This window comes from Microplitis demolitor, chromosome 4 (genome assembly GCF_026212275.2).
Source record: "Microplitis demolitor isolate Queensland-Clemson2020A chromosome 4, iyMicDemo2.1a, whole genome shotgun sequence".
Taxonomy (NCBI): domain Eukaryota; kingdom Metazoa; phylum Arthropoda; class Insecta; order Hymenoptera; family Braconidae; genus Microplitis; species Microplitis demolitor.
The window spans coordinates 14481986-14503738 of record NC_068548.1 but is presented as its reverse complement, the minus strand read 5'-3'; the positions used below and the strand labels follow the sequence as shown (position 1 = coordinate 14503738).

The 21753-nt window shown below is 27.4% G+C and overlaps 2 protein-coding genes across 10 annotated transcripts in view; one reads left to right on the top strand and one right to left on the bottom strand.

The window, feature by feature from the left end:
• Positions 1–4073, top strand: part of LOC106693109 (methyltransferase-like protein 22) — a 62813-nt gene extending 58740 nt beyond the window's left edge. For 6 of the 8 annotated variants that reach the window (XM_053738901.1, XM_053738899.1, XM_053738900.1 and 3 more), the window contains exons 3-7: positions 1312–1387; positions 1467–1592; positions 2396–2581; positions 2659–2826; positions 2919–4073. In XM_053738901.1, coding sequence (XP_053594876.1) covers positions 1312–1387; positions 1467–1592; positions 2396–2581; positions 2659–2826; positions 2919–3199 — 837 coding nt within the window. In that variant the 3' untranslated portion in view covers positions 3200–4073. Of the gene's footprint in view, positions 1–857; positions 1022–1110; positions 1213–1311; positions 1388–1466; positions 1593–2395; positions 2582–2658; positions 2827–2918 lie in introns of all 8 variants that reach the window. The other 2 variants (XM_053738902.1, XM_053738903.1) reach the window with 2 other exon arrangements.
• A 110-nt stretch (positions 4074–4183) lies between these two features.
• Positions 4184–19312, bottom strand: LOC103576470 (polycomb protein suz12-B). 2 transcript variants are annotated; one of them, XM_053738895.1, is made up of 9 exons: positions 19048–19312; positions 16617–16663; positions 13626–13806; positions 12915–13006; positions 12569–12767; positions 12127–12489; positions 10458–10795; positions 10127–10380; positions 4184–8340 (listed from the first exon to the last, which is right to left on the bottom strand). In XM_053738895.1, exons 1-9 carry the CDS (start codon positions 19145–19147, stop codon positions 7344–7346), a joined length of 2571 nt encoding a protein of 856 aa, XP_053594870.1. In that variant the 5' UTR covers positions 19148–19312; the 3' UTR covers positions 4184–7343. The 2 variants fall into 2 exon arrangements, with proteins under 2 accessions (XP_053594870.1, XP_008554914.1); XM_008556692.2 differs by having other exon boundaries at positions 4185–8340; positions 10458–10798.
• Positions 19313–21753: the final 2441 nt, after the last annotated feature.

The following is a 21753-nucleotide window of genomic DNA, read 5'->3' as shown; positions in this document are numbered from 1 at the left end:
TATATGTCGATCTATAAGATTCAGAATGTTATATGTTAACAAATTAAATATTTTTATGTTGACTTAATGCTAGCTTGTTAAATTTTTGAGGGCTTGTCAATAAGATAAATAGTTGTGGAATTAAAAGTACGCGAATAAACAAGAACAAACTACTGAGTATATTTGATTGTCAACTAAAAAATTACTTCTTTGGTTTAATTTATTTTATAAATCAAACAAGCAAAAACGATTTCTCATTTTACAATAAGATATGGAATGCACCGTGTTTTATTTATCTAGTAACTCTTAATTGTCCACTATCGGTTTATACAAATATATACATTATATAATATTAATATTTCCAATTATATTTAATGATTTATTAAATAATTTAAATAGAGTCAAAAGTTAATTTGAGACATTTATTATTTTCTTGAGCGCACTTTGTTGTATAACGATCGACATGTTGAACACGCGAATGACAACAAAAAAATGTCAGCATAAACAAGACAAAGTCATCAAAAAGGTAACAAAGAATGACACAAACAATGGCAGCATTTTTCAATTGACAGTTGTCAAAATGAAGCTAACATTAAAATATAACAAAATGTTCACCTAAAATAGTTTAACAAAATTAATAACTTAATGTTATCTTTTAAATAACGTAAAAAAAAGTCAACATTTGGATAACAAATTGTCAGCATTAAAATGGTAACTTTATACCCAAAAAGTCATCATTTATTACTTTATTTTATAACTATTTGCTAACATTTTTTAGATTACGTTCTGTTAACATCTTATTGATAACTTTAAGATAACTTTTAAAAGTTGACTTTTTGAAAATTATATTTGTCATCATTCTATTAACATTTAAATAGAAGAAAATTGACTTGAAATGGGCAACCAAAAGCGAACAAAAAGCAGGCCTGGTCATTAGAGCGCATGGATGCTAAAAATGACGTCATTGAATTTAAACTGAAGACTGATAAATTTAAAAAAAATTTTGCCAAATCAAATGTTTCCTGATATTAAGAAAAAAATTGTAATAAAAAAGTTATTGCTAATCATATTGATGATTATTTTAAATTATTTAGTCAGTTTTAATTACTTTTTATTTTTTTTTTTTGACAGATAAACCTTGACCTGTTGGCGTCAAGCCACAAAAGTTATATACCGCACTTAATTTAGTTTAATATATTTTATAAGATAATATTTTTACTTAATCCGATAAAAGTAAGTCAGCAATTAATTTTCCGATGTACAAATTAATTTTCCATTATATTTACAAATTATTGTCATTATTTTTTAATTACTTTCATTAATTCTTCTTAGATGTCTAACTTCAGGGTCACTTCAGAAATACATACGGAAAATCGTAATATAACTTCATTAAATGAAAAAAATAATTGTGAGTATATATAAATATTTAATTTATTAATTACCTAAATGTATGTATTTAAATATTAAATGTATTGATTAAATTACAGCTACGATTTCGAAATTCATATTTAATTATCCAATACATATGTTGAATTTAAAAAATAAGGAGATAAAATATGATAGCGATGAAGATTTAATTTTAGACAGATCGAAGACAGGCCAACTTTTTATTGGTCAGTTGATTAAATGTATTTAATTAGTAAAATATCTTTTTTTTTTTTTATATGATTTATGATTTTCGACTAATTTAAAAAATCCTAGATACATGGAAAGAAATTTATGGTAAAAATTGAAATACATTAAGAGAATGGTATCTATAAAGATTATGGTAACCATTCTGTTATATATAAGTTTCATTCCTATACGATATCGGAAGAGTTCCTAATACTATGGTGACCGTTACAACATAGTAATAGTTACTATATATCATCGTAATAATTACCATAATTTATAGTAAAGGTTACCACAGTATTATGGAAATGTGTCATGATTGTATGGTAATAATTACTATATATTATGGTATTAACTATCATGATATTGTAGTAATGATGACCATATATTATGGTAAAGGTTACCATTATAGTATGGTAATAATGACCATGTATTACGGTAATAATTACCACAATTTATGGCAAAGGTTACCCTAATAGTATGGTGATAATTACCATAAATTATGGTAATGGTTACCATAATTTATCGTAATGGTTTTATATATCATGGTAATAATTACCATTATAGTATGGTAATAATGACCATGTATTATGGTAATAATTACCATAATTTATGGGAAAGGTTACCATGGCAGTATGGTAATAATTATGATATACGGTAATGATAACCATAATTTATAGTGAAGGTTATCACAATATCATGATAATGGTTACCATTATTTTCTTTCTATCTATTATTTTTAATTGCTTGCTCTGTTATAATCTTATAGTCTAAATGGTAAAAAAAAATTTGCTACTGATTTTAGAGCACAGTATTTCTACAGAACTTCAACTAGTTGGGTTACAGGTGTGGCGAGGAGCATTTTTGTTAGCTGATTATATTTTTGATAATCCTAAAATATTTAAAAATAAAAATATTATAGAATTGGGATCCGGCGTGGGACTGACAAGTATCGTTGCTAGTATGCTCGCTCATAAAGTCACTTGTACCGGTAAATTAACTAATATCATAAAATTTAATTACTCAACAAACAAAAATAAATATTTTGTAAATTACGTTTTTTTCTAGACATAAATTCTCACGGAATCATTGAATTAATAAAAAGAAATTTCGACCGGAATTCTCGATACATCAAATCTAAATTCAATGTCATGGAATTGAATTTCTTAGATTGCAACTGGTCGTCAGATTTAATGGAAAAAATATTAGAAACAACAATTATTCTAGCTGCAGATGGTGAGTGTTTGAATTATAAGTACAATATATTTGTAATAATATCAAAATACTAGAATAAATTACATATATATGACTTTTTTTATCATTTTCAGTAATTTACGATAATGAAATAACCGAAGGATTCGTTGATACTCTGAGCAAACTTTTGGATTCGGATACTAAACGAACGGCATACGTTGCGTTGGAAAAACGTTTTGTATTCACAATAGCAGATTTAGACTCTGTTGCTCCGATGTATGAAGAATTTATGCGTTGCATTGCTAGACGTAACTTAAATTGGAATATTGAAAATGTAAATATTGATTTTCCTCAATATTTTCAATACAACCGTAATAAGCAGTTGATTTTAATGAAAATTTATAGCAAAAATTAATTGATAAAAAAATTATAGCTCAATTTTTTATAGAAAAAAAAAATAAATAAAAAAATAAGGTAAAAGCCCCTATACCCACTCACTTTTCATTGGGGTGGGATTAAATCACTCAATATGAATTAATAAATAAAATGAAAAACCATATTTTTTTTTTATAGTTATTTTTTGAAGTTTCGAGTATTAGAATAAAATTATAGTTTGAAGAATAATGTTCGTAATTAATTATTATTAATTTTTAAAATAAGGTCCTTGAGTGTACCCATAGTCGCTCATTAAAAGTTGTGATGTACCATTACTCGATCAATACATGGCCCCATAGTCGTTCAAAGACGATATCAATTAAACTTTGATAAGTTTATTGATTTGGACAAATAATTTATAAATTATACTACTTTATTCTTTCATAATATTAAATTTCATGAATTTTAAAAATGTATCTAATAATGATATATTTATGAAAATTCTTAAAAAATTTGATGCAACCTAAATTTAATCTAACGAATGAACATTAAAGTAAAAAATGCCCGGCTAAGCGCGATTTTGAAAAGTCATTTAATTTAAATTTATAATCTATTATAAAATAATTTGATACATGATATTTTAATATATTTAGATTCACGAATAATTATTTATCAATAATATTTTTAGTTGTAATTTTTTTTTTTATAAAAATTATAAATAAAACGTCTTAAACAGTTAAAGTGAACGACTAATGGTATTGAGCGGGTCATGTATGAAAATAACATATATGATCAAAATATATGTAAAAATATATGATAAATATCTGAAAATATATGTGGCCAATTTAACTATATTTTCTGATATATTTTTTTTTATATTAAAAAATATAATATTCATCATATACGTCTGTATATGTTTAGCATATATAAAATTTATGTCAATCATATACAAAAAATATATTTTTATCATATATGACAATATATATTCTTGTCATATACGAAAACTATATTTTTTTCATACATAAAAATATATACTTCTATCATATACGAAATATATACTTTGATCATATATAAAAACATATATTGTGTATGGAAAAAAAAAATTTTCTTATTCGTATGACCAACTCCAATTAAATTAGATCTAAATTTTAATATACTCTTTAAATTGCAGATAAAATTTTCAAAATTAATTGATTTGATGCGAATATATGATGTACCCATTTACATATACATACACCGAATAAGACATATGCTAAAATATAACAAAGAAAATATATGGTGCCATATATAATATAAATTATATGCTACCATATATTTCATTTCATATAAAAATTTTATATTTTTTGAATATAAAAGAAAATATATCAATACAATATATTATAAGGTACATGTAAATGTATATATAGCTTCATATAAAAAACATATAAGTTACATATATGGAATACATATATTTACTACTGTGTATAATTTTATATTAAATCGGCCAAAATCGCTGTATGTTTTTTCATAATATACAATATAATATATCATATATTTTTTTATTGCAAACATATATGATTGTATATATTTTAACCTTATATTGTTTTTTCATACGGGGTATAAGGGCTTTTATCTATATCGGGTACTTTATCTTAATTATTTTAAAACCTAAATATCAGACAATAAAAAATGCAATTATAGGCAGCAATTATCACACATTTATTATATGATACAAATGTTAGTGATGATTATCAAATCTTTATTGATATATAGAATACCAAAATGTATAACCCACGGACATATTCCATGAATGTTAACGATTTACGATAATCATTAATTGTTTCAACGTGAAAAGAGAGCATAGTGTAGGAATGATAGCACTCTCATAAACGGATTTTTTGAAGGCACTTTCCTTCTGTGTCGATGATCGAGTCTTTTATAAACTCATAAATTATTTAAACTATACATCAATAATTATCGATACATTTATCCGCAGATATCTTGACACTTATAGCGATGGATAAAGATTCATAAAAAAAAAAAAATATAATTATAAAAATCGAACTACAATTACCTTTAATATTTCAAAGTGTTAATAAAAATCATTTAATTACACTATAAAATTAAATTCAAAACATAATTTCAAAATTTTCAATAATAAAAAAAAAAAATAGTACATTTGACAAATATGGGCAGCAGATATTTGACTAGTATAAATAATGTATACGTAAGTTTATTTTTTGTTTGTATTCTATAGATACTAAATGGAAGCAAAAATTAAATTATTAAAGAATTGAACCAACTGTTTTTTAGTGACTTTAGAAATTAAAATTTTTACGACTTAAGTCGATTGTAGGAAATAAATTTTAGATATCGCGTTATTCTCAGTAGAAATTTACGTAACTCCACATTTTCAAGATAAATTTTTGAATTATTGTCACGCAAAAACCGCGCAATTTCATAAAAAAAATGTAAGAGAAGACTGATACTTTCAAAAATTAAGATAAAAAATATTTTTTTTATGTAAGTTTGTATAAAAAATTATATTTCCTGATTAAAAACTTCGATAGAAAAATGGAAAATTCTAATTGGATTTAATAGAAAATTTTCTACTGAATCCGATTCAAAGTTGATAAAAAAAATTATTATTTTCCGATTTAATCTGATTGAAAAATTTAAAATAAATATTTTTTTTTATTAAATGTAATTGAGGTTGAATGTTTCTGATTGAATTTTATAGAAATCCCATTGAATTCCTATCAGATTTAATCAGAGTTTTTCATCAAGAAAACGGATAAGAAAATTACTATGATCATTAGGGTGTTTCAAAAGAAATAGATTTTTTTTATGGTATCCAAAAATTGAAAGTATAAAAATAAATATTTTGGTAGCAATCAGGGCTCTTATTAATGATATTAAGGTCTGCCTCAATCCATTTTTCTATTTTCCATTTAAATAACCCGGGAAAAAAATTTTTTTTTTTTTTTTAGAATTTTCTAGCTCACAAACTAATCAACGGATTTTTATGCACCATGAATGTTTTTGTACGAAATTGAACGCTCTACAAAAAAAGTCTCTTATCATTTTTTGATAAATCCCATTGTTTGAAAGTTGTTTAACTTCAAGTCAAATTTATAATAAATTTTGAGATTTTTTACTTTTCCGGCGAATGTATTAGTCTTATCGAAAAATGTCAATGGAACTTTTTGTAGATAATTTTATTCCTTACAAATTATTACGAATAAAGTTTTTCGAAATTCCGCATTGTTGACAAGTTATTTTCATTTTAATGTCAAGCTCTTAAAAAAGCAGTTTTCTGATTGATTTTAAGAGCTTGACATTGAAATGAAAATAACTTGTGAACAATGCGGAATTTCGAAAAACTTTATTCGTTATAATTTGTAAGAAATAAAATTATCAGCAACAAGTTCCAATGATATTTTTCGATAAGACTGATAGTTTCGCCAGAAAAGTATAATAATCTCAAAATTTATTATAAATTTGACTTGAAGCTTAAATAACTTTTGAACAATGGGATTTATCAAAAAATGATAAGAGACTTTTTTTGTAGAGCGTTTAATTTCCTACAAAAAAAATCATTATGTATCAAAATCCGTTGATTGGTTTGTGAACTAGAAAATTCCTTAAAAACAAAAATTTTTTTAACCCGTATTATTTAAATGGAAAATAGAAAAATTGATTGACGCAAACCTTAATATCATTATTAAGAGCCCGGATTGCAACCAAAATTTTTATTTTTAGTTATACTTTAAATTTTTGGATGCCATAAAAAAAAAATTCGTCGTAAATTTTACCATGACCATAGTAATGTTTCCATATTCATTTCAATTCTGTAGGTGGCCAACATGATCCGGCTTAACTATGACCCCATAGCATTTCAAACAAGAATAATCTCTTTACAAGAATACCCCAGTGTTACCACTTATGCGCTTAGCACAGTATAATTTGCAAAAATGTAACCAAGTAATTTTTACTGAGAACGACGATCGATATTCTGCTAATCTTAATTTGTAATAAAGAAACCTAAAATTTTTTTCGTGTCGCTGATATTAAATATGAAAATAAACTTAAAACTAAAACAATGAAAAATACCATGCTATCAATTAGTTATAATTACTATAATTTTGATAGTGATTATCCGTAACAAATACTGTACAAAAGAAAAGTACAATCCCGCATTGTTCTTAGAAAGTATCACCATTGACAGCCGCTTTTTGATTGACACCATTTCCGGGTGGTATGGCGTCAAGAAGTAATTTTCTTCGATAGTATTCAGTGTTGGCACTGTCGCTAGCCATCGACTTCCTTCGCAACGGCACCATATTGTTCGTTGACAGGACAATCGAGTTGGTACTTTTCCTCCTAGCCGGTGGATCACTTTGTCGATCGCTCTGACTCGAGTTGTTCGAACTTCCATTGACCTCCGACACTTTGGTTACGTTGCTACTAGATACAGTAACGTCGTTTGTCATTTTCTTCAACGTGTTCTGCACTGACGCAAACGGGATGGACGTTGGGTTGGTATTTGATAGGATGGATTTTGTCGATGGTGTGCTGGTCATGCTCGCATGTTTGCTGACCGTATTGTGGACCGGTTTCACGGCCTGTGAAGACGGTGGTGATCCCAGTTGCATGCAAGTTTTTCGTCTAGCATTTGAATTGCAGACTTCATTATTAAAATGAGTTTTGACGCTCGCGTTAGAGGATTTTTGATTCTCGGATGCGTACATGCCTGTAGAAACCCAACGTTCAACTTGAGCTTCATGGGATTTTCGTAATATTTTTCTAACATCTCCTTCTTCGCCGCCTTCTTTCATTATTTCCTGGAGTTTCTGAATAGTCTGATACAAAATCACGGGACTTATCAACCCGAAATCGAAAAGGCTGCTCATGTGCAGAACGAAATTGCGATACAAATTTTTCATCAGTAATTCTTTTCCTTTGAATTCCAAAAACATTTGACAGGCTAAAGGTATCTGACAATCGCCAACGTACCCGTATTTCATAACATGCAAATTCCACATTTTCATCAATTCTTTTTCGCCCTCGTTTACGTCTGTGAAATCATCGATCATCATCATAGTTTTGGTTTGCAACCATTTAGGATCATTTTCTCCCTCTGAATCAATATCCATTTCCTTTGGGTAAATTGGTAGGCACGTTACTGTATGGTGATAAAGTCTGAAAAATAAATAATTTATGTAATATTTTTAGATTGAAAATTTGTAGTGTCACGCAGAGAATTTTATAAGGTACCGGCGGGTAATAAGGCCTGTCGGGTGATAAGGCCTAGGTAACAGAAATGATATTTAAAATAACCGCCTCCGCTAAAGACTACTCTAGAAGAAGGGTCTTACATAGAGATGTTACGACAAATTTATAGAGTCCCGATACCACGTTCCCTGTCTTCTATATTTCATCATCCATCATATGCTGTCGTAGCACAGAAGAAATTATAAAAAACAATCTTGTCTTCTGACTCTTAAAAAGGATACTGATAGTTTTAAGTGCTGTTGAACAAAACAATCTAGTCTTCTGTTTCTTAAAAAGTATTGTTGCTAAATTTAAGTGATGATTCATCTCTAATAGCAATTTTATTAAGTATAGTTAAACTATTCCAGTTTGTTTAACCCGTGGGCCTTATTACCCTACCGTAGTAAAATAAGGCCTATTCGTATGGTTTGTGTAAAAGTATAATTTTCTGTTTTTTATATGGTAAAAATTACTATTACTTGATTATAGTTTATGGCTAATGTATTGAAATAAAGATTAATGATACATTTCGATAATTAAATGCAATATTTTCGATTCTATTCAAAATCTTCCTTAACTAGGCCTTATTACCTGCCGGTACCTTAGTGCAAAATTAGATCCGATAGAAAATTTATTAATTTAAATATAACAATTCCAACTTTTTTTATATTTTGTACTTTACAACATAATTTTATCAAAAATATCTTAAATTCGAGTTTGTTCGGAAATATTCGGCTTTTTTCAATGATTATGATCATTATATGATTTCATATCTTTTGTTTTTACTTTCTACCACTATGTTACTATCCGGAAAAAAATGCTCAGATATGATCATGTCTATTTATGTATGATCATATATGAGCGCACATATGATCGTGTATGATGTCATGTACACGTAGAAAAAAGTATAGTAAAAATTACAATACTAAAGTAAAATTTACTAACAGATATGAAAAAATACATTTTGCATTCTAATTATTACTAAACGTTTAGTAAAATTTACTAGTCAGTAATAATTACATAATAAAATATTAAAAATTACTATGCGTAATGTATTTTTTGCTAACACGATTATATTTCTTTACTATCTGTATAGTAAATTTTACTATGCATAGATAAAATTAAAAGTTGGTGGGGATATCATATACAAATATGTATTGCAAGTTCTGAAACTTTTGTCCAAAGGAGACATCGAGCCGTCAGACATAGGAAAGGACTCGCGCGCGGGAGATCAGGGTTCGAATTTCGGTTGAAACAAGTGATTTTTTAAAAAACAAAAGTCGACACCAACGCCAATACAGATAAAATAAATAACTTTAATTATTAAAATGATAGCAATAATAATAAAAAGTTAAAAGCTAATAAAAATTTAATTATATTTTTTTCCATTCTAATATAGTAAAATTTACTAAACGGGATAGTAAAATTTACTAAACAGGACAGTAAAATTTACTAAATATAACTAAAAATTAATATGCAATATAGCAAATTTTCCATAGCCAGTATATGAGAAATTATTAAACGACTTGTAAAATATGCTTATCTGTTTATGAATTTTTCATATAAATCATAAGCGTTTCAAGATTACTATCCAAATTTACTAATTATTCTCATATTTTTTAGTAAAATTTACTATATTTTATTCTCCGTATGATCATACATGATGATATCTGCCCATGAATGATTATATATGAGCTATTACTATTACTATTACCTGTTATGACCAGTTATATAAGGCCGCTGACTTTCAAATTCATTTTCGTCGAGCTCCAGAAATTCTGAAAGACTGGGTTTAGTTCGCTTTGGTCTACACACTAAAATATTTGTTACACTTGTACGTCTTGTAGGTCCAGTACGTGAAAATGCAACACCAGAAGGTTGTGATATAAGTTCATGAGGACTTCCTGCATAAGAACCGTCATAACACTCATTTATAGCGACATCGATCCGTGCACCCTGTGATATTGGCTGCAAAACCATAATAAAAAAACTTAATATTCAAGTATATTTACAATATAATGCAATTATTAAAAAAGTAAACATACCACATATGTAAAAGTGAAACGCGAATGGCAAAGTTTAAGATGTTTTAGTAAAGAGTAAAGCTTGCCGCAGTCCAACGAACACCAAGGACAGTGTAGATCCTCGCATGCCTCAGTTTGTTGACGACTATTGTTATTATACAAAAATTGGTAGACAATCTGCTGAGCTCCATCTGACTTTGATATTTTTTCGTATGAAGACATTTTCGACGGGGTTAGTGAATTTGAATTTTGAAGGGCATTATTATTACTACTCATATTACTACTATTATCATTATTATTATTGTTAATATTATTATTATTATTATTATTATTATTATTTGTACCACATCGATCTAAATCTACTGTAAATAAAATACAACAATAAAAGATTATTCTTTGACAAAAAGTCAATAAATATTACCCATATAACAATCTTGCCCAAGTTGGGTCATCAGTGCCAGGGTTGCAAATAGCGCATTAAATTTATAATTGCATTAGTGCTTCAATTAAATTTTCTTTTATATTTCATAATCCAAAAACAACAAATTAAAAATGTTTTTTAATTTTTCATTCAATATCTTTGAATTAAAAATAATTTTTTAATTTTAAATCCTACATTTTTGAATTAAAAATTAAATTTCAAATTTTTAATTCGTTAAGTAGCGTTAAAATGTAATGGCTTAGTTTTTAAATCTACGTTTTAAAATAAAACATTAAATGAACAATTTCAATTCGGAAAATCAGATACAAAAATTTATTTCTAATCTCAAATTCCATATTTAATAATTGAAAAGTAAATCAAAAATTTTAATTAGCCATAGCTAAAGGGGATTCAAAAATTACATTCCGTTTTTTAATTTTCTATTTTCGTATCAAAAAATAAATAAAAAATTTTAAATTCCGAACATCGGATTAGTGTTGTTTTGATTTTAAATTCTCTATTTACACTGAAAATTATTCAAAAAATTCAATTCTTCAATGTCTCAACTATGAATAATCTTTTTATTCCAAATTCTATTATATCTGACCATCAAGAGTAAGTTTAAAAATATTTAAACTTGGTCAAGTAAAACAGTATTCTTTCCTGTTATGTGTCGTCAAATTTTTTGTCTTGATTACTTATCTGATTGCGTACCGTATCTAAATTAAGAAGTAATTTCCAATTTTTGATTCCACGTGTTTGAATTAACAAGTAATTTTTTAATTTTTAATCCCACATTTCTGAAATAGAATTAATTTTTGAAATTTTAAACCCACGTGTCAATTTAAAAACTAATTTTGTAATTTTTAATTTTACTTGTCTGATTAAAAATTAGTTTTTCAATTTTTAATCCCACGTGTGTACATTTAAATTAATTTTTAAATTTTGAATCTCTTGTGCCGGATTAAATATCAGTTTTTAAATTTTGAATCCCACGTCTCTGAATTAAAATGAATTTTTTAATATTTAATCTCACGTTTCTGAATTAAAATTAATTTTTCAATTCAAGTTTTTGAATTAAAAGCTAATTTCGTAACTTTAATCGATATGATTTCTATTACAGATTAAAAATTTAATTTTTAATTGCAAATATTCTTATTAAAGAATTCGCAACCCTGGTATCTATCAAAAGATTCTTGTAATTCGTGCCTTGACCAGCAACGTGATATAAATTGTTACATGGGCATGACTAATTCTAGTAACACCTACTGTTTTCTGAACGATTTTCTTTGTTATCACCATTAGGTATCGGATGAATAAGTGTGGGTCTATCGACGAGGCCATTGCTTGGTTCGACCGTCCAACTAAGTCTAAATTTTAATGTCGGACTTAGACTGAACACTTCAAAAGGACCCGACTCTTTGATATCAACAATTGGTTCCCAAGAGCTATGTTTCTTAGGACTTGATCGAACGTTTGTTTGAACTTCTTGTAAACCCAATTCATAATCACCGTCTGTTAATAGGCAACGATTGTGCTTATCGTAAACGATCAATTCTGAACCGTAAAGTTTTACTTGTTCTCCGCATTTGTAGTTTCCTGGTGAAGACTTGCGTCGTTTTTGAGCTGGTTCTAAATTAATTAAGAATAATGTCATTTTAACATAGACATCTGTTTTTATTTAATTTATATCGATCGTGCGATTTCTCACCTGTATCTAAATCACAGTTACTGATAAGGCAGCTGTTATTATTAGACATACAGTAAACTCTTAAGAGCAGCATATAAGTTTTTGCAACATGGCCGTTGTCCAAGCTAAATGATTCATTAGGTATGGAAATAGTGGGTGCTTTTGGTGGAGGATGATCCTCCGATGGATTGATTGGAACTTCACTTGTTCCAACCGATACCTTCAAAATTAAACATTGTAATAAATAGTATATTATGTGATAAGGAATGAAACGAAATGATTTCAGACCAGAGTGGTTGGCCGACATCACCCGCAGTCTGAAATTGTGTTTCATTCTGTTAAGATTCTAAAACAAAATTTTCATTACCTGCATTATCGGCGAAGTCACATCTTTTCGCTTTTTGTGACATATTTTTAATAATAGTGTTTCTACTTTAACGGGATCTTGAGATACCTCGACTGTGTAGTAGAAAAAACGATTATAATTTATTTGAATTATGATAATAGAATAAGGTACCCGCGGGTAATAAGGCCTAAGTGACAGAAATGATATTTAAAATAACCGCCTCCACTAAAGGCTACTCTAGTAGAAGGGTCTTGCATAGGGATGCTACGACAAATTTATAGAGTCCCGATACCACGTTCCCTGTCCTCTATATTTCATCATCCATCATATGCTGTCGTAGCGCAGAAGAAATTGTAAAAAACAATCTAGTCTTCCGATTCTTAAAAAGTATTGTTGCTGAATTTAAGTGATGATTCATCTTTAATACCAATTTTATTAAATATAGTTAAACTATTCCAGTTTGTTTAACCCGCGGGCCTTATTACCCTACGGTAGTAAAATAAGGCCTATCCGTATGGTTTTTGTAAAAGTATAATTTTTTGTTTGTTTATGGTAAAAATTACCATTACTTGATTACATTTTATGGCTAATGTATCGAAATAAAGATCAATGATACATTTCGATAATTAAATGCAATATTTTCGATTCTATTCAAAATCTCCCTTAGCTAGGCCTTATTACCCGCTGGTACCTTAAATTGTAACGTAAATAGAATTGATAAAGAAAGCTTACTTTTCTTATCATAAAAGCCTAGAAAAGTAAGTGTCATATAGCCATGGACTTCTGGATTTTGACCACTATTTTTCAACATCAACTTTTCTAATATCGATTTAACTCTAAATCCACAACGAGTTTTGTGACTCCTTGACATGCGTTCTTTCATATATGATAAATTTCGATACAAAAATACCGGCTGAAAATATAAGTATTTTAAATATACTAAATAAACATTAAATCCAATGATTTATTGATAATTGTAAAACTGTAATTGCTTGTTTGTAAGTATATAAAAAATATAATAAGTATTAATGATTGATATGTTACGAGTTACGAAGTTGTCTATATTTAAAAAAAAAAACATTTTTAACATTTCTTGTTCTTGAAATGCCCAATTCATGAGATCTAGAAAAAGATGTTTCAAAATATCTTCATAAATACACATTTCAAAAAAATGAAAATGACCTTTTTTGTCAAAACTTTAATTTCCTACAAAATGGGATTCCGTTTTTGTCAAACTAGGCCCAGGAGGCAGCATCATAGCTCATTCGATGGCGTGAAAAAATTTAACGTTAAAAATAATTTCTTAACTTATCTAACAATATAGATACAAATAATAATAAATATTTCACAAGGAATGTTGCACAGTTAAGAGAAGATAACTCAACTATTTATTTGTGTAATAGCTTTCATTTTTTTCAACAAGAACATCTTTCGCGAAATGGTTAGGACCTCGACGATTTCGAAAACCGAAAATTTACATTTATAGTTTTTTCCCAAAGGGCCCGAAGTTTTCCATCATTGGGAAAAGTGAAAGCTGCTTTTCTTTTACAAAAAGGAGCGCATCACTTACCCATATTCTGTATAATTTTTTAATTTCTTTGATATCGAATATATATGATGATCATGCGACACTAGTAACTACTCCAAAACACATATTTAACTGACAAATATACTGTATATTTATTATGGTCTGCCATTTATATTATTTATCGAAAACATCATATAATTGATTGTAAATTTGAAAATTTCTTTGGTTTTTTTTTCCTAAATCACTCTAGAACAAGTTTTTTGTCTCTTTAAATTTGACATTTAAAAATGTACGCTCGACCAATTGCACGCCTCAAATGCGAAGCATTAGGTGGGCTTTACTGTCGAGTAGCCACCGTTTCGCAAAATGCTTGCATAAATACCTGTCAATAACTCAACGAATCAGTTAATTGTGTACTTAATACTGACTTTTGGAAATCTTAAAGTCTGATTGATGTGATGATTGATTTTTTTATCAAATTTAATTGTTTATAATTAAAGAAAAATTAATTCACAAATTTTTTCTTGTAACGTCCTTTAGGATGTATGTCTGTGAGTCGCCTGGATTCACGCCGTCACGAACAATGAATCAACATAATTCTTATTGTAGAAGTTGCCATTCATCCTTGGGATGAACCCTATTGATTATCAGCAACTACTTCTTTTCCGTTTAAAAGATATCAATGAAAGTTGATGAATTTTCTGAGATTTTTTATTAAAATTTATCGTCCATATGTCTTTCTGTCCTTTTTTTTCTACGTTTACATTCGTATACATCTCGCTCTGTTTTCCCTGTGTATACTGTATGTTTGACTTTATATGTACTACTAGCGCCCTCTAGGGGAAAAAAACTGAACCAGCTGTCAGATTTATACTTTATTTTTTTTATTATTATTATTTTTTTGCATACATAATTATTTTATTGCAGCTATTTTTAAATAAATTGCAATTATAAAAAAAAATAATTGTAACTTATAATTAAAAAAAAAACTATCCATCGATTTTTTTTTTTTTTCAATTCAAATTTAGTGGCGGGTTTATTTCGATCGACACCGCTATTTATAAAATTTTTTTTCTTTATTATGTCGCGAGAAATCGGCTTCTGAATTATTATCCAATTAACTAAATTAAAAGAAAATAACGAATGTCTAGGGGCCAGTTTTTCAAATTGAGTTAATTTTTATCCGGGTTTTGCTTATCATTGCTAGTATATCTATATATTATTAATATATAGATATACTAGCGATATTAATTAAAACCCAGATATAAATAAACTCGGTTTGAAAAACTGGCCCTAGATGTTTGACAAAAATTTTGTAATTAAAACAAAAATTATTAATGTATTTTTTTTATTGTAATATGAGCGTTCGTAATATGAGCGTTCGAGGCGTGCACTTTTGGATTTTCCAATTATTTGCTATTATGCTGTTCTCAAGCGGAGGAGTTTGGCAAAACGGAACCCCATTGTGCCTATGATTTTTTCCTTAAATCTGCATATTTCAATAGATATTTTAAAAAACTGCAATTGCATCGAAAAATAAAATACGATCGTCCTGAGGCACTTCTTTTTACTTAAAAAGAAAAAACCAAATTCTCCATATATTTTTTCACTAAAAAAAAGCTTTTCATGGGTCGCCTGAGAAAATTGAATTTTTAACGACCACCTTATCACATAGTTATGGTAATTGTTCCCATATTAGCATAATAACCATTACCATGTATTATGGTAATGGTCAACATATCATGTAACTATTACCATAATATTATAATTATTACCATACATTATGGGGACTATTAAGATAATATCTGACAATGGCTACTATAATAGTACGGGAATGATTTCCATAATATTATGGGAATATTTGACATATATTATGGGAACGGTTTCCGTGATGTATAGGGTTTGTTCCCTATCTAGGAACCGTTCCAATGTGGATATAGGAAGGGATGAGTGAATTTTACTTTGAGGGGATTAAATTAATGAAAACATTATCCGTTTCGTCTAAACTTATGATTTAATACGCGCTTACACCACAAATTTTCTACAGTGTGACGTTACAATTAAAATTCATTATATATTTTTAAAATTTCTAATGATACGATGAACATTTAACAATAAAAGCAACGATATTCAAAAAATAAATGATGTATAATTAAAAGTAATAATAATATTAAAATATTAAAGTTTTCACTCACCGAAATTTGATTTCTTGTACGTAAAAAGCGATATATTTGAGTTGGTTCTGTAAGTAGAAAAAAAATATATGAGATAATTTGTATATTAATTTTTATAAAATGTTAAATTATAAACTTGACCACATGTATCTTTGGTTTTCATAATTATCTACTTCTTGAAGAGAAACTTTACAAGAAAAATCTGGATATCAGTTGACTTCAAAGAGCTCGAAAACATTAGCATTACCAATATTTTTAAATTATTTGCGCTTGACAGTACCTTCAACTACATTGGTATTTTCGAGCTCTTCGAACTCAAAACAAATCAGGTTTTATATTGAATTTTGAAAATTTGAGAATAAAAAATTTTTAAAACAACAATTTACTTTTTTTCCGGACAACGTATAATATAATTCATCGTATGTTCCAAAACTTATAATGGTCTTTTCAGTGTTTAAAAAATCCGATAGATTCTTATAGCTGCATGTGTAAGGCCCTATACTTAACTATAGTGCTTTTCATAGAACTCATTCATTCGTATAAAATCTCTATGAGAATTTATGAGAATCTATTGGATTCTATGAGATTTTCTAAACAGGGTTGTTTTTACAGTATTTCATGATCGGTACATAATTAACTGCAATCGGTTCGTTAGTTTAAATAATATCATCAACAAAAATTCTGAAAAATTAGTCTTTTTGACATTTTTTTTCGGATGTTTCATGTATTAACTTGCTGGTTTCATTCAAAGTTCACGTAACTCTGTATCTTGATCATTTTTATTAATTTCTTTCGGACCTTGAATTTATCAAGCATAATTGTGAGCAAAACGTTAGAAAAGGATCCTCATTATTTATTTTCGATTTTTCGAATTCTCAAAGGTTAATAAAAAACCCAACTTTTTTCGAGCTCGAACATCTCGAAAACAGCGGGAAGTTTTGGGGCTGGCCTGCAGGGTCAGCTGACAGACCGACTTTTTTTATTCAAATAATTGCTGTATTGAAGTTTTTAATAACAATAAATTTAAAAACTAAATTATAGAAATATTTTTTTGCTTCAAGAGAAAACGCCATCGGACTTCTTTCTCACATTCAGAAAAATAAACAGAACCATCTCCGTTGCACTCGTAAAGTAAATGAGAATTTTAAAACAATTTTTCTTGGAGACAAATTAGAATCTTCGAAAATATGAAATTTTTAACCCTTTGTTAAGGTTTTGAAAACCCTCAGACTCTTTTTTTGGTTCCCAGTGTTTGTCCATAACTTAAATTGAATTGAAAATCGGTTGACGTTACCCTTTAGGCAATTGATGCTTCTATAAATTAATCACTCGTCTCGCAATAGTTTTTTAAAGATAAAAACTATCAATTGAATTTTATAAAAATACTTATTTTAGTATTTATGGAAACGAAAAAAAATAATAGAATCGTTTATTTGAGAAACCCCATAAGTCAAGGAAACAAAATTTTTCAGGAAACACGAAAAACATTTTTCTGGAAAACTTACCATTGAAATAGTAAATAAATAATTGAAGAGAATAATGTTAGCGTTTGAAAAATATTCAAGCAAGAAAAATTCAATTTTTTAATTGAAACTACTGAAAAAAATTATTTAAAGTTGATTGACTTATGGGGTTTCTCAACCAAACGGAAGAAAAAGTTATAAAATTATTGTTTTTTTTATTTTTTCTACTCAAATAATTTATTAGACTGATAAATTGAAGTATATAATGTATTTAAAGTCTGAAACTCAGAAATTATAAAAAATAATAATTAATTCAAGTATTTTAATTACTCATATTATTTTTTTTCCAAAAAAAGCGCAAATTTTAAATAAAAAAGAAAAAATTATTTCTATAAAACTAAAACTACATGTTTATTTAAAAAAACCCCATAAGATTTATTTATGGGGTTTTATAATAAAATGAAATTTCTGTCAGCCCATTAATTGTTTTTTAACACTGATTTAATGGATATTTTAATAAATTTCTATGGGAGGACATCCAAAGAACCCAAAAATGCAAAAAAACCCAATTTCGAAAAAAGATTACTTATGGGGTTTTTTAAAGAATCGACTCAATTACTTGAATTTAATTTTTTTTCTCTGTGAAATTTCTCATAAGATAAGTGATGCGTAGTTTTGATCATAAATTTAAACAAGTTATTCGACAATAAAGACCAGTTAAATAAATCATTAAAGACTCTATCAAAAAGATTAGAATAATTATGGCAGGTGTCTGTACATTTAACGTTGATATAGAAGGTAAGTGACCTGACGCGCGCATAGCGCTTCAAAATTTATCAAGTTGGTAGGGGTTATGTTAGATATCATGTCAAGTGTAAAATCTAACTGAAATATACTCCAGTTACGATATTATTTTCTGATAATACAAAAGCAAGAACAGAACAACAAAAATATGTAAAAAATGATAATTTCATTTTAAACAAACTTACTTTCAAAGGCTTGGAGAAACAACTCATGGTCAGCTTGTATTTGATCCATTCGCGGAGTTTTTTGGCTCTCCAGTTCTTTGTCCCGCTTCTTTGGCGGCATTTTCACTTTATTTAACACGATATTTGTTAAGAAAATTAACTTATCACACTCTTTAAAAGTATATGGACACCAGCTCCGCGCGAAAATTATATGCTGCTTATGTTCTTTTTCGATCAGATAGCGAGTGATAGTCGTTCAGGGGTCGCTATGTTTTTTACATCTACCTTTTGCGCTCTTGCGCGAAAATTAATAACTAATCTACACAAGTAAACTCGCGCGATCATGTACACAACGGAAACTTATAAATGGCGGTTAATTCAATTTTTTTCATTGGTCGACTTTAATAAATCGTAAAACTCTAGGGTTATCGTAAAAAAATAATAATTCTGAAGTTAGCAGACAAAAACTTTCGGATTTTTCCAACAAATAAATTGTAAAAAAAACTAAAAATATGCACATGTAAAAAATTAAAAAAGTTATAATCGAATTTTTTGATGATAGTGAAATTATCCGACGTCTACTAATCTTTAGATTTTTTTTAAAATGATAAATTTAAAAAAAAAAATATTTGAAAAAATTGCACCTGTAGTTTTTAAAATTTTCTACATGTGCATATTTTTAGTTTTTTTTTTTTTAAATTTAATTGTTGAAAAAAAAATTTGAAAATTATTAATTGTCTGTTAACTTCAGGATCATGATTTTCTGAGTATTTCTTTCTTTTTTATAATTTATCGTTTTCAAAAAATTCAAAAATTATTAGACGTCGGCTAACCAGTATCATAAATAATAAATTATGTATTATCTGATGAATTTTATTTAAAATTTTTTTACCATTTTCTTTTCGACTTTTAATAGTACTATGAATAAATGTTTATGTGTAATATAACCAGTTGATATAGGACAGAATGTAGCAACACCACGGTACGATATTTATTTTCTTTTTGTTTCGGGACATTATGTCCGTACTGCGCATGTTTGGAAATTCTCTAAATAACAATAGTGCGCCTCAAGTGACCTGATGTTAACTTCTTTTTTATCGAAAAAGTTAACAAAAAAAAATGTAACCTTTTGCGATGTAAAAAAGTAGATTATTTCCAACAAACATCACTAATGTCCAGCCAAAAGTTAATTTCTTTATGTTTCGAAAAGATAACTTTATAGTAACAATTGTCAACTTTTTGACATTTGGATAACTTTTTGATAACACTTTGTAACGCTTTGTTGACAGATAGCAATTAGTTTTTTGATACCAAAAAGATAACAAATTGACCACTTTTGAAGGTCGATCTATCAGATTCAGAATCTTATATGTTAACAAATTAAATATTTTTATGTTGACTTAATGCTAGCTTGTTGAATTTTTGAAGGCTTGTCAATAAGATAAATAGTTGTGAAATTAAAAGTACGCAAATAAACAAGAACAAACTACTGAGCATATTTGATTGTCAACTAAAAAATTACTTCTTTGGTTTAATTTATTTTATAAATCAAACAAGCAAAAACGATTTCTCATTTTACAATAAGATATGGAATGCACCGTGTTTCATTTATCTACTAACTCTTAATTGTCCACTATCGGTATATACAATTATATACATTATACAATTTTAATATTTCAAATTATATTTAATGATTTATTAAATAATTTAAATAGAGTCAAAAGTTAATTTGAGACATTTATTATTTTCTTGAGCGCACTTTGTTGTATAACGATCGACATGTTGAACACGCGAATGACAACAAAAAAATGTCAGCATAAACAAGACAAAGTCATCAAAAAGGTAACAAAGAATGACACAAACAATGGCAGCATTTTTCAATTGACAGTTGTCAAAATGAAGCTAACATTAAAATATAACAAAATGTTCACCTAAAATAGTTTAACAAAATTAATAACTTAATGTTATCTTTTAAATAACGTAAAAAAAAGTCAACATTTGGATAACAAATTGTCAGGATTAAAATGGTAACTTTATACCCAAAAAGTCATCATTTATTACTTTATTTTATAACTATTTGCTAACATTTTTTGAAAAATTTAAAAAATGAGGAACCGAAAAATTAGCAAACGTACATATCGATATATAAAGATCTAGTATACGAATGTTTCATTTTATTATTTACCACTAATTCGATATATGTCTATAATAAATAAATTTATAATAACAAATAAATAGCATTTCATATTAATTATTAGTTAATGGGATAGAATTTATAAAATAAAAGTTAAAAATTTTCGGCATTTTTATGAGCAAAAAGTCAGTATCTAGTATACTAATTTTTCATTTCATTATTTACCACTTATTCGATTTATGTATATTGTAAATTAATTTATAATGATGAATAAATGATATTTTAAGCTAATAATTGATCAGTGTTATCGAATTTATAAAATAAAAGTTTGTAACTTTTGGAATTTTCGGCTGTAAAAGTCAGTATCTAAGATAGCAATTCTTAATTTGATCAATCATTACTTTTTAATAGATTATGCCATAAATTAATTAACTTTCACTAATATGTTACGTATTATACCTAAAAGTAATAATATTTAGTTACTTTTTGAAATAATTGATAGTAATTTTTAGGAATCTACAAAAATTAGTAAACTACTTTGCATTAAGCACATAATAGTACTAATTATTGATGACAGATTCCACTTTTTACTA

Excerpts from the sequence above, each read along its gene's own strand:
- LOC103576470 (XM_008556692.2), bottom strand. The coding sequence starts at position 19,147 with ATGCCGCCAAAGAAGCGGGACAAAGAACTGGAGAGCCAAAAAACTCCG. Across the intron at positions 16,664-19,047 it reads GTTTCTCCAAGCCTTTGAAA|AACCAACTCAAATATATCGC; the intron begins GTAAGTTTGTTT and ends TTCTACTTACAG. Across the intron at positions 13,807-16,616 it reads GTACAAGAAATCAAATTTCG|CCGGTATTTTTGTATCGAAA; the intron begins GTGAGTGAAAAC and ends TTATATTTTCAG.